The sequence below is a fragment of the Etheostoma spectabile genome, chromosome 5 (genome assembly GCF_008692095.1).
Source record: "Etheostoma spectabile isolate EspeVRDwgs_2016 chromosome 5, UIUC_Espe_1.0, whole genome shotgun sequence".
Taxonomy (NCBI): domain Eukaryota; kingdom Metazoa; phylum Chordata; class Actinopteri; order Perciformes; family Percidae; genus Etheostoma; species Etheostoma spectabile.
Genome location: NC_045737.1, coordinates 16,634,681 through 16,646,359, shown reverse-complemented (window position 1 = coordinate 16,646,359; position 11,679 = coordinate 16,634,681). Strand labels below are relative to the sequence as shown.

The window sequence follows — 11,679 nt, the reverse complement described above, 5'->3', positions numbered from 1 at the left end:
CCACTGTTCCTCTAGCGACTCCATGTTGGACTGTACTGAAGTCAGCAACCAGGGGGTGTACGGTAGCTGCTCCACCTTCCGCAGCTCACTGAGCAGCGACTACGACCCTTACGTCTACCGGAGTAAGAGTCCTTGTAGAGGCTCCGTGGGGGAAGCAGGGGCTGCCGCTTGCACCCCAGTTCCTGCTGAGGACTCGTTATCCCCCATTCCCCTGGGACATGAGTGCCTACAGCTCCCTCCGGGAGCTTCGGGATATAACTCGGGGGACCACCTCTCCAACTGCAGTTTGGAGCCCAACTACAGCAGTCGCTCATCACTGGAACCCAGGGAGAACAACAACATTAGCACTACCTCAGCCGGAGCTCCAGAGGCTACCGGAGCAGACAGGGGAACAGGGGCACAGGAAGAGTCGGGGGAGCTTGGGGCTGCAGCCTGTAGCTGCTGCTTCGAGGTGCTTCCTCCCAATGTGGAGTGTAAAGGGCAGGACTCGGACCAAGCTGGGCCTCTGGCCACAGCACGCTTTCATAGGGGGATGGATTTTCAGAGCTCAACCTCCAAGAACTACTTTGCTCCTGAGCACATGTGCCCCTCCTCAGAGCAGGTGAGCTACGAAGGGCTGCCCTGCTGCTTCTATAAAGAGATGAAGGTGCACAGGGCCACAATGGGGCGCTACACCGAGGACTACGCTGTCAATGTGCAATATGCACATGCGGACTCGGAGGCCTGCTCTGGACAGGGCTGCTGTGAACTCAACCAGAGAATACCCATAATTCCCGAGGACACATATTGTGAATTAGCCACAGGGGCAGAAACCCAGAGCAGCTTATTGCCCATTAGTGTCACAGTGGAGGCAGAGGTGCGGACGGGGGAGCGACACGAGCCCAGAGAGGGGTACTTTGCTTCTGGACAGTTTAGAGGTCTGCCGTACCCTCAGGAGGAGGAGACCCGGGCTTTGTTCCACCCTCAGCTCTCTGCCTGTCCCACTGCATTGGGAACCAGTAGTTCAACAAATGAGGGAGGTGTGGGTAAATGAAAAAGAGCCCAGAAAGAAGGGACTCAGTCAAAAGTATGTATTTGGTACCGAATCAGTCAGTCAATCATTAAAACCCTCAGCTGCCTTGTTCTAACCTTGCTCTTCGAGCGCTGAATGTTCTCATCTTCGATTGTGTGGATTTCTACTGAAATGGCCTGTCATTACTAGACATTGTATCAAGTTCATTCCTGTGGCCACAAACGCCTCAGCACCAAGCTATGTTACCATAGCACTGAGACAAAATGATACTACAAATATGGATGGAAGTTAACTGAAACTAGAAGTAGGTTGGTATTGGCATCTATTTGCAGACTGTCTGCTGCCATCAAGGGTTAGGCCTCTTCAGTGTAATCCAGGCCCATTTCTTGTGAGATTTTTTTTTCAGATTATGTCAAGAACAAGATATCTAGATTCCACCATCTGCGCAAGATCAAGGAATCAGAGTTTTTTTTTCTGTATTAAAAAAAAACAAAAGTACACTCTTAATTCACAAACATCGCACATGAACACTGACTGCCTGTAAAGCTTCAACCACCAACTCAAATAGGTTGTACGGACATAGCTATACCAAAACAGAAAGACATGATTGTTTTTGTTTTCTTTTACTTTTTTTCAAAAGCAGGGAAATGGGTCTAAGTGTCTGAGACCCACACATTTCTCTGAGGAGAAGAAGCTATATATTACAAGATGAAATGCATAGAAATGTGAATGCAAGGCTGACACTGGTCTATATTCAATATAATACAGAATTTGTTTTATGCATTACATTTCTGTCCAGTAGTGGCCTACCTGTATGATATGTGCCAGAGCAACATGAAAGCCTTACGCTGGTAAGTTATTTGTAGCAAAATCTAAAAGACACTGCACCACTTTTAGATGAACTCCAGTTGAAAGTGACAGTGTCACGGGGTTGGTACATTTCTCCAGAAGTAGAGGGAAGCACTCTACCTCTTGTTTGGAAGCCCTTAAAAGTGTATTCTTGCTGTCACTTGCCCAATTTCCTCAATGAGGCATGCTCTAATAAATATCTTTGAAAAGGTTCTAGTGTGTATCAAAAGGCCAAAGGAAAGTAGCTGGAAAAGACTAATTTTTCATAAGGGTTCTTTATTTTACTGTGACTTTTAAAAAAAGATTTAAATGATGCAGTTATACATACCACAGTGTATCCGTTTTAATCATATCGTGCCATGCATAATACATACTCGCGATATACATACTCGCGATATCAACGTTTGTCATTCATGCCTTTCTGTTTGTCCTGCAGACTGTTTTTATACTGTTTCTATGAAATATACACATTCTCTACAGAGGAAATCTTTCTGAAATAACCCTATTTATAGGTTAACCCAGTGCTGTAATCAAGTGAGAATCTAATCTTGCCTTTTGCATAGAGAAATGTACCTACTGCAAATATAACATTTTGGGGTACTTGAGTCACTATTTAATTTTTTTGTCATTGTTTCTAGCACTTAAGAAGATTAAAATGTGTACAAAAATTAATATTTTTTAAGAATATAATTATTTTCTGTCATTACCATTACAAATGTTTTTAAAAAGGCTAGAAATCAATCTGTGTATATTTCTGTACCTGTATAGCAAACACATTTCATAAATGGAAATATGTTCTCTGAATATTTATTTACTAATATATTTATCTTTAAGCCATGTCTTATGTTCAGAGTGTATGAACGTTTGAGTTATTTGGTTGCTTTTTATTTTGAGAAAAATCACTAACATGAGACTTTGTATATACATGGTAATTGCACACAAGAATATTAAATCTTCTGACCAAAAAACTGATTTTAAAACTTTAGTACCATACAGTTTTGTAATTAAAGTGTACAAAGATCTGTAAAATATACAGTTTTATTCAAGTAACTCTTGTTGTGGTGTCCTCCTTTCTATTATCTGCATTGAGATTTTTTATGTTATGCTTTCTAAGAGTTAGTAGTATAATTGGTTTGCCTTTCGTAGCTGTAAGAATAATCCATTCAGATACGGAAACCACATTTATTATTTGTTGCCATAAATAGATGATACAAAAAACTATTCAAAAACTAAAGGCAATTCCATGGTTTAATTCACTTGCCAGTAGTCATAACACTGATGCTCCAGATTTTGTGACATTTTGCTTTTCAGTGAGGCATTCACTACACCAACATTGGTTATAACTGAAGTTTAATTGAAACAAGACCATCAGCAGTAAATAATAAATTAATACACATGTCCACTGAGCTGATTTTCTGTCATTGTCCAGCGACATCTGCAGACAGGAGCTCTGGGAATGAAGGCTCTGAAATTCATGTATGAGAACTTCTCAGACCGTTTGTTATACAGGCAGAAAAGCCTAAAACACAGAGCTTGTCTTTTTGCATTTTATTTTCCCTTACAGGTGTCAAGAGTGCATCTCACAGCTTGAAACCTGAATGAAGAGCCACAACCCCACCGGTGAAGTTGTGATACTTCACACAGTAGAAACCTGCATCCTCGATCATATGTTTAAACTCCTCCTGCAGAAGAAAAAGCACAAACGGAAATCACTCACCAACACTGAATCCACAAAGTGACACTACTGCATAGTCAGACTAGTATCAAATAATTAAAAACTGATGAAAGGTTTACAAGCTTAAAGAAATGTAAATTGGCAATGTGGCAAATTTACATTACTTATTTTATTTTTATTACTTTTTCATAACATTCTATACTATGACTTTAAAGGTGCTCTAAGCGATGTTGGGTGACGTTACTTCTTGTTGACGTTCGAAGTATTTTCAAGCAAAAACAAGACTCCTCATCCTGTCCCCTCTCCCTCCATTCTGTGCACTATCGCAGATAGTGAGGATGTTTTTTGTGTATGTGACAACAAATGTTGCCTAAAACACGCGTGACATCACTTAGAGCACCTTTAATGACTCATGACATACTGACCATTTTATGACATAACATAGTATGACTTTTAATGACATTTGTATGACATACTATACTATGACCTTTTATGACATTACATAGTATGACCTACTATACTAAAACATTTTTATGACATGCTATTACTTTTTGACATTTTATGACATACTATACTGTCTTTTTATGACATACTATACTATGACTTTTTATGACATACTATATTATTACCTATTATACAAAAACTTTTTTTGACACGCTATTACTTTTTGACATTTTATGACATACTATACTATGACCTACTTCACTAAATTTTTTTATGACATTATATTCTGACTTTTTGGACATTCTGTACTACGACTTTTTATGACATACTATACTATTACTTTTTTATGACAAACTATAATATGAATTTTTATGACTACTATACTATAACTTTATGACATACTATACTATGAGCTTTTTATTACTTTTTATTTATGACATTTTTGACATTCTATACTCTGACTTTTTATTGACAGGAACATGATAGGGAACAAGATTGAGTTTTTTGATTTCGTGTATTACTGATATTACTCTTTCTAATAAAGCTTGCATTGGGATAGGTTCTATTAATTATCTTGCTTGTCCTTTGTTTATGTAAGTTGAAGTGTGTTGCTGATTAGAACTTTGATGTGGCAATGATGGTGTCTTATAATATTTTTAATTTCATTCCAGGATTTCTGCATATACACTGAATAATAGCTGTATCAAAAGGGGAATAAAAACAAATTTAAAATAACCCTAACTTGAGATGAATCATGTCAGAGAGGGGAGACAGAAATACAAGATGACATTTTTTTTTTTTACCTGTTCCGGGAATTTGCGGATGCTTTCTACCAGATACTGGTACGACTTCCAGTCTCCAGCAATCACCTCTCCCAAAACTGGGATCATCTGAAAACTGTATGTGTCATACATCCTGAAAGATGGAACTGGATATAAGTTAACAGGGTACCCAAAAGCTCCGTTCTCAGAGCTGAAACCTGCTACTACTAGTTTTTCCAAAATCTTTTACATACTAAGCCTATGCTCGTGATGTGTTCTTCTTACACCAAACAGGTTTCATTATATGAAGTTAAACAGAACTTTTTTTTTTTTAATGAAATGCTCATTTTTATCAAGTCAAACACATTTCTTATTAAGAAAGTCAAACCTAAGCAGTTTAAAGAGTTGGAAATGACTGACTGGCCCTTTAAAACCATTACATATACTGTACATCTGTAAATATGTGGAATTATTAGACAATCGCATAAAAGACTGGCAGCCTCATCAAGACTCTACAGTTAACCATGAGACACGTAGCAACAACCGCCTGTAGGTTTGGATTTTACAAATGGATTTTTCCTCTCCACTTGTGGGAGTGCTAATCAGAGGGTGGAGTCTGAAAACCTCCACTGGCCCTCCATGGCAAGGTTTGCTCTCCATGCTCTATAGTACTTTGCAGCCAGGTTACATTTAACAGGCAATCTGCTGAAGTGCTTTGAGGTACAACCCAAAACCAGCGAAAGGCATTGTTCGTCTTAACCACACAAAGTAAATGAACAATGCCCTGGTAAAATGTAATGATCACGGAAGAACACAAAAGCTGGACAAAAACACATTTGTGTTTAGTAAAGCTGAACATTTATGAGAAATGTCTTAATTTAGATCTCTTTTCTCCGCTTTTCAGTGGGTAACACACATGGCAGATGATACATGCAACATGTACCACATTTAACAAAGTTACAAAATAAAAATCATTGCTCCTAGAATATGGTGACATTGAAAAACTCAAATAATTTGTATTCATTTTGACAGCAGCTTGGATAAGCCCTTTGCACACAACAACCTCCAGGAGCGAACACAAGTTGCAGCTGTCTGAATTTGTTGTTGGATTTGTGATTGCAGTAATAAATCTACAGAGACCTTCGGCGATTCACAAGAGTGATTCATATTTACACCAAGTCATCCATCATGTGAACACTCCTCCTCACCTTGCCAATACAGGATTTGTCACTTTGCTGAACTCTAAGCACATGAACCTGCCACCAGGCTTCAGGACCCGCAGAGCCTCCTGCAGTGCCTACAAAATGACATGAGGAGCCAAAGAAACACAACAAATTAACAACAATTCTTAATTAAGTCATTATCAAGCTAAATATGTGTTGGTTATAGATTCTTAAATGTGAGGATTTGCTTGCGTTTCCATGTTCAATGTCATAGTAAATTGAGTATAATTTGTATTTTGGATCATTCAAAGACATCAGCTGGGACTTTGCAAAAGTACATTTTTCATAAATTTATACACGTAATACACACACACACAAAAATCAGTTCAATATAAAAAAAACTGTCATACAAGAATAAAAACAATAAGTGCAGCTCTAAATATATTTAGCAATTTCACAAAAATAAGTTTAACTGTGAGTTCTCTTAATGTTTGTGCAAGAGATGGAAGTGTAACTTTAAGTGTAACCTAAAATTACTTTAGATTTAAGCATGTGAGATGCACAGATTTATTACAGATTTCTTTATTTGCACATTGTTCTGACAAACCCAATTGATCAAACAGATCTTTCATACAGTACTGGTGTCTATAAACAGCTCAGTGTTTTAATGAGACACAATGTGACACACTGGCAGTTAACGCTGCTCTACTAACAGGCTGGTATCACCAAGTGCAGAGCTTCATGGGATCATCTGTGCATTAGAGAAAAGCAGTAGTAATGGTCGGGTCAGTTACCTGATCTATATGGGTGACGTTTCGAATGCCGAAGGCGATAGTGTAGATATCAAACTGGTCATCATCAAAGGGCAGCTCCTCTGCATTTCCCACCACCCACGACAGACCTGATGCACACAGGCACAGACACTCAAGTCAAAAATTGTTGATTGTTTTCATTTTAATTTTGCTTTCTACACAGATTCCAAGAGCTGCAGGTTGATCGCAGTTTTGATGCACTTGTAGCTTTAATTCCACTTTGTTAACTTGTGAAAGTTCCATACTAATAGCTCGGTTTTGTAATCCTGCAACAATGATTATGTACTCTGTTCGGGTCCTGCATGGTTGCACAGAACTCTCACACACTTAAAATGCAATTGCTCTGTCTGTGTGCAGTGCTCAGGAGTGTGATTGGAATGTTTGGACACATTTAATTTATATTCCATGCATAGAAATGATCTGATACTGTTGACATCCAATTTCAGATGAAAAGTTTTGAGTGACAACTCCGCAGATACACTCTGAGCTCAGTAAACACAGCTTATTTCACTGGATACGTTTGCATACAAATATTTTACGGAACCTCATTTTGCCTTTGATCATATCTCATATTTCAAATTATTAGATTCCAAATCTAGTGAGTTATTACGACCATCAGGGGGAAAGCAAGAAATCCACACTGATCTATTATGTTGTGATTATGTCCCATGCTGCTCAGAGTCAGTCAGCATCTCTACGTCTTCTCTAGCACATGCGGTGAGAGGGGATGCTCAAAAATGTTGCATATTAAAGTTTTGCCTTACATTGCTCTTCAATTTTACATTAGTGATAAATTGAAAGAAAGATTTAAAAAAAAAATACATTTAAGCGGTCTTAATACGATTTAAGAGATTGTTACAGACAGACAGTTCAGGTTAGATTAATAAGCTCACCAATGTCTCCTCCTGGCTCCTGCCACTGATTGTAATATGGGTTTTGCCAAAACATGGAAACCAAAGTGGGGTTTTGCAGGATTTTGTTACATTGATATGTGTTTCTAATGTTTGACACATCCCCGTAAATATTTAGAACAGGTGCTTCCCAGTATAAATGAATGCAGAAGAAGAGGCACATATTGGACAGACAAATCGTTACAGACAAATTCATCAGAATGCAGGAAATGAGGACCCCCAGACTGTTGAAACACAACCTATACCGTGGCTACAACTTCAATAATAAACATATAGTTAAATTAACATTTCTATGACAGTGTCAAACATTATTAAATCTTCGTAACTGTAAAATATGTGGCAGATCTGTTGTATTGTACCGTCCCGGTTGAGGGAAAACGCAGGGACCAAAAGTCTTGTTCAGGCACACTTGACACAAGTTTTACAATCAAAGGTTTACCAGCACTGATGCCCATGCTGTCGGCTCTCTTCCTGCCCACGTTCAGCATCTCCTTGTTGATGTCACAGACCACAGCCCTGGATTCCTGGGGCGTGTCCTCGTGCTCTGTGGAGTAGTTGTTAGAAATGTCCTGTGAAGATGGCGTCTGCACGGATCGTGCCATCCGCCGCTTCTGCCGTTCTTGCTGAGAATGAACGTACTCCAGGAAACGGAAGGAAATGTCACCTGCAGGGGAGGATCATGACCAACAAAACATAAGTGTGACACTACCAGTGGGGGATTTAAATTTGATGCTTTGCAGGGGTGCACACAAACTGCTTACCTGTTCCACCTGCCACGTCCAGTAGTTGCGCCCCGGGCTGTGGGTGCATGACGTGCAGCAGCATGTCCTTCCACAGTCGATGAATCCCCAGACTCATGACATCGTTCATGGTATCATACTTCTGTGCCACATTCTTAAACACCTTATACACTGAAAAAGCAAGAAGAGAGATCATTGGTCTCACAGGAAGCTGTTTAGATTGTATTTATCATTTGAACAAACCATAGATATTCTATCCCACTCAGGTTTTCATGTAACAAGTAATCTAGTTTATAATCTATTTTTAAGTGTATTTATGTTAATGGCTAATGGGATGTCTGGTGTCATAACATCTATACTATTTAAATTTGTATATTGTAAAAGGTATGGTTAAGTATGTGCCTATAAGTCAAGAAAATCTTTTTGTATTCCTACCATGAACCTACCTAAATTATGGCAAGCACCAATTTGACGGGAAAAAGTCTGTGTTTGCATATTCATAACTATAATGTTCAGTAAGTATTAACCAACCAACACACACACACACACACACACACACACAAGTAAACAGCAGATCCCAGAAAATTCAAGAAAACATTAGTGTGACAATAGCAATAGTGTGCTAATAATATCCTACGTGTAAATTTGGCAAAACAACACTACAGTTACAATACGACTTAAAACGTTAGACTATCCCGTTTAAATTCAGCAGACATGGAATACAGCACTTTATTTTTTTTGTGGTACATTTCCCCGTTAAATGCTAATGCAAAGCATAAGGAATGACCTTTAAAAAAGTTTACTTTGAGGTTTTATTGTGACTTTTCATGGATCAATAGTATGCCGAATTATGCAGCAGATCCTCACGATTCCAAAAAACATTTAACATCCCGTCCCTAACCGTGAATACATTTACAGATAGGCAGCTAACTTTTAAATAGCGACATTTTACAATTAAGTTTGTTATGCTATAGAACGTTGCTCACCTCTCTCCGCCTTCTCTGTCTCTGGCACCGTTTCAAACCCAAAATGTGTACTCCTGTCTCCGGCTACATCGCTAAAACAACGACAGGTCGACGGTCCCCAACAGCAACGTGACCGTGCTGAAACTCCAGCAGCGGGAACGTTATTACATCTGTGAGAAAGACGTATCACCCGGCGAAGCAGTAGTCTCGTGGGTGCAGCCATGTTGCCTGAATTATGCAACTATGCGACAGCCTGTCGTCGTCATTCACTGGCGACGGAAACATCCTAATTGCATTTTGATTTTTTTTTTAATACATTCATGATTTTGACTTGACCATGATGATTTGGACCAAACACAGGACAAACAAATAACATGCTAGTGGCAACCGCAGGTAAATAGGTTAGAAAAATAGACAAAAATAAATATGTAAAATAACAAAAATAATAACAGTAGCCTAATAATAACAATCAAATAAATTATGAAAAGGATAATAAAAGGAATATTTGCTTGTTTCAAGTTTTAGACTATTACTTATCAAATATGTATAACAATCAGGTTACAAAGAAGCAGTCCTTGTCAATGTGTACATTTCCCCGGCCCTTTTTATACTTAGGCAAGATATGTGGAACCATGAATCAAATTACATTTACTCATTCCTTATCATAGATATCCTGTATTATCAAGATCAATTCTGAGTCAGATGATAACTTTGTTAACTGTAATTTTGATTAATTGATACATTTAATGTAAATGTCAAAAAATTGTGATAAATCATCCCCCCCGCCCCCCTCCTTTTTTGAACTTTTTTGCTTATTCAAGGACATGTTGGCATGTGGACAGGTGGAGCAGTGTATCACATCACCAACTGTACAATGTGTTAAATAAACGTTAATAGCCAACCAGCTCTACCATCTGAGCTTCAGTTTTTCCAATTTACTATGACATAAAAAGTTTTTAGTATTTAACATTTTTGCACAGTAAATGACTTCAATGATTACACAAAATATCTTAATGGCTCTTGATTATTTATTCAGCACAAATCAAATGTCCCGAGGACAGAGGTGAAAAGGTAGTGTACATAAACAGCTTTCAGCAGTACAAAGCTAAAATAATAGAAGGAAAATCTCAAGCATTAAACAGGCCAATGCATGTACTCTAAACCACTGAAGGGCATGACAGTGCCCTAATTACACCACGGTCACAGACGATACTGCAAGGAGGCTCAAAACAGACAAGTTGCTGCACAGCCGGTAAACCTCTTTCACACAGTTCTTTTCCAAATCCATCAAGTGAGACTTGCTCCTTTTTACCTAACAGTCTCTCTCTCTCTCTCTCTCTCTCTCTCTCTCTCTTCTACCTGACTTCAGTACCCTGAGTGCAGAAAGGGGCAGGTTTTGTTTTCCATTCTTCTCACTTTCTCGTTCTGACAGTAACTAGACACGACCATGTTTTGTCCCATTGTTGCCTTAATTACTGGTCGAATCGGGTTCAGAGGAATCATCTTACATCGCTCTCATTTCCTTGGCTATGGAAAGGTTGACCGGAGGAGGGGGGGTCTGCAGGCCGAGGCTTTTTCACAGGGACCCAGAGGAGTGGTGATAAGACTCTGAGTCTAGCTGAGGATTATTGTTACAGCTGCACAATTGCTATTGAGAAAAAAATACACACATTTTGAGGTCAATGGGAGGGCCGCAATGATTTGATATCTGTCTGTGGTTGTATGGATGACAGAGAATGAATGTAGGAGGCACTAGAACCTCAGCGAAGAGATCTTTGTCAACAATCAACAGTATTCTACGTCAAAGCATGCATTCAACATGTTTGGTAACATTTTGGCTTGTTGTGGCTAAAAGAGATTGTTGTATTACCAAGGAAGAAAAAACAGATTACTAGGCTACCACTAGTGCCTAGCATGATTATTGGGGTACTCTTAGGACATGTGCTCCAACATCACATCACCAGTAGAGGGAGTAAGAGAATCATTTACAATGTTCTGCTATAGTTTCCTTTAGTGCAGGGGTCTTCAACGTTTTTCAAACCAAGGACCCCTTAACTGAAAGAGAGATGGAGGAGGGACACCCTACTATGTACAATCTGTACAATTAGGTTACATATCAAACTGGGCCTACAAAAATGTGTAGGGTTGCCTACAGCCATTATACATACCTTTTTTGCAAAGCATATTAAGCTATTAAAATTATAATTGTTGGCATGATTTTATAAATCATCTTTTCATGTTAAACCTACATGTGGTAACTGTATCTGTGGATTATGAAACCCACTTAACTTCTAGGAAAGGCCCACCCTATAAAGCAGCTCGATTGGTTGGAGTTAGGCATTGACCT

The 11,679-nt window shown here is 38.8% G+C and overlaps 2 protein-coding genes across 4 annotated transcripts in view; one reads left to right on the top strand and one right to left on the bottom strand.

The window, feature by feature from the left end:
- The window catches only part of znrf3 (zinc and ring finger 3), a 68,998-nt gene extending 66,933 nt beyond the window's left edge, over positions 1-2,065 (top strand). For both annotated transcript variants that reach the window (XM_032515946.1, XM_032515945.1), the window contains exon 8: positions 1-2,065. This exon is cut by the window's left edge and continues 718 nt beyond it. In XM_032515946.1, the coding sequence (XP_032371837.1) occupies positions 1-1,033 (1,033 nt within the window). In that variant the 3' untranslated portion in view covers positions 1,034-2,065.
- Positions 2,066-2,167: 102 nt separating this feature from the next.
- coq5 (coenzyme Q5, methyltransferase) lies at positions 2,168-9,618 on the bottom strand. 2 transcript variants are annotated; one of them, XM_032515948.1, is made up of 8 exons: positions 9,354-9,618; positions 8,389-8,538; positions 8,067-8,291; positions 6,699-6,805; positions 5,950-6,038; positions 4,784-4,895; positions 3,424-3,543; positions 2,168-3,326 (listed from the first exon to the last, which is right to left on the bottom strand). In XM_032515948.1, exons 1-7 carry the CDS (start codon positions 9,553-9,555, stop codon positions 3,442-3,444), a joined length of 987 nt encoding a protein of 328 aa, XP_032371839.1. In that variant the 5' UTR covers positions 9,556-9,618; the 3' UTR covers positions 2,168-3,326; positions 3,424-3,441. The 2 variants fall into 2 exon arrangements, with proteins under 2 accessions (XP_032371839.1, XP_032371838.1); XM_032515947.1 differs by having other exon boundaries at positions 3,134-3,543.
- Positions 9,619-11,679: the final 2,061 nt, after the last annotated feature.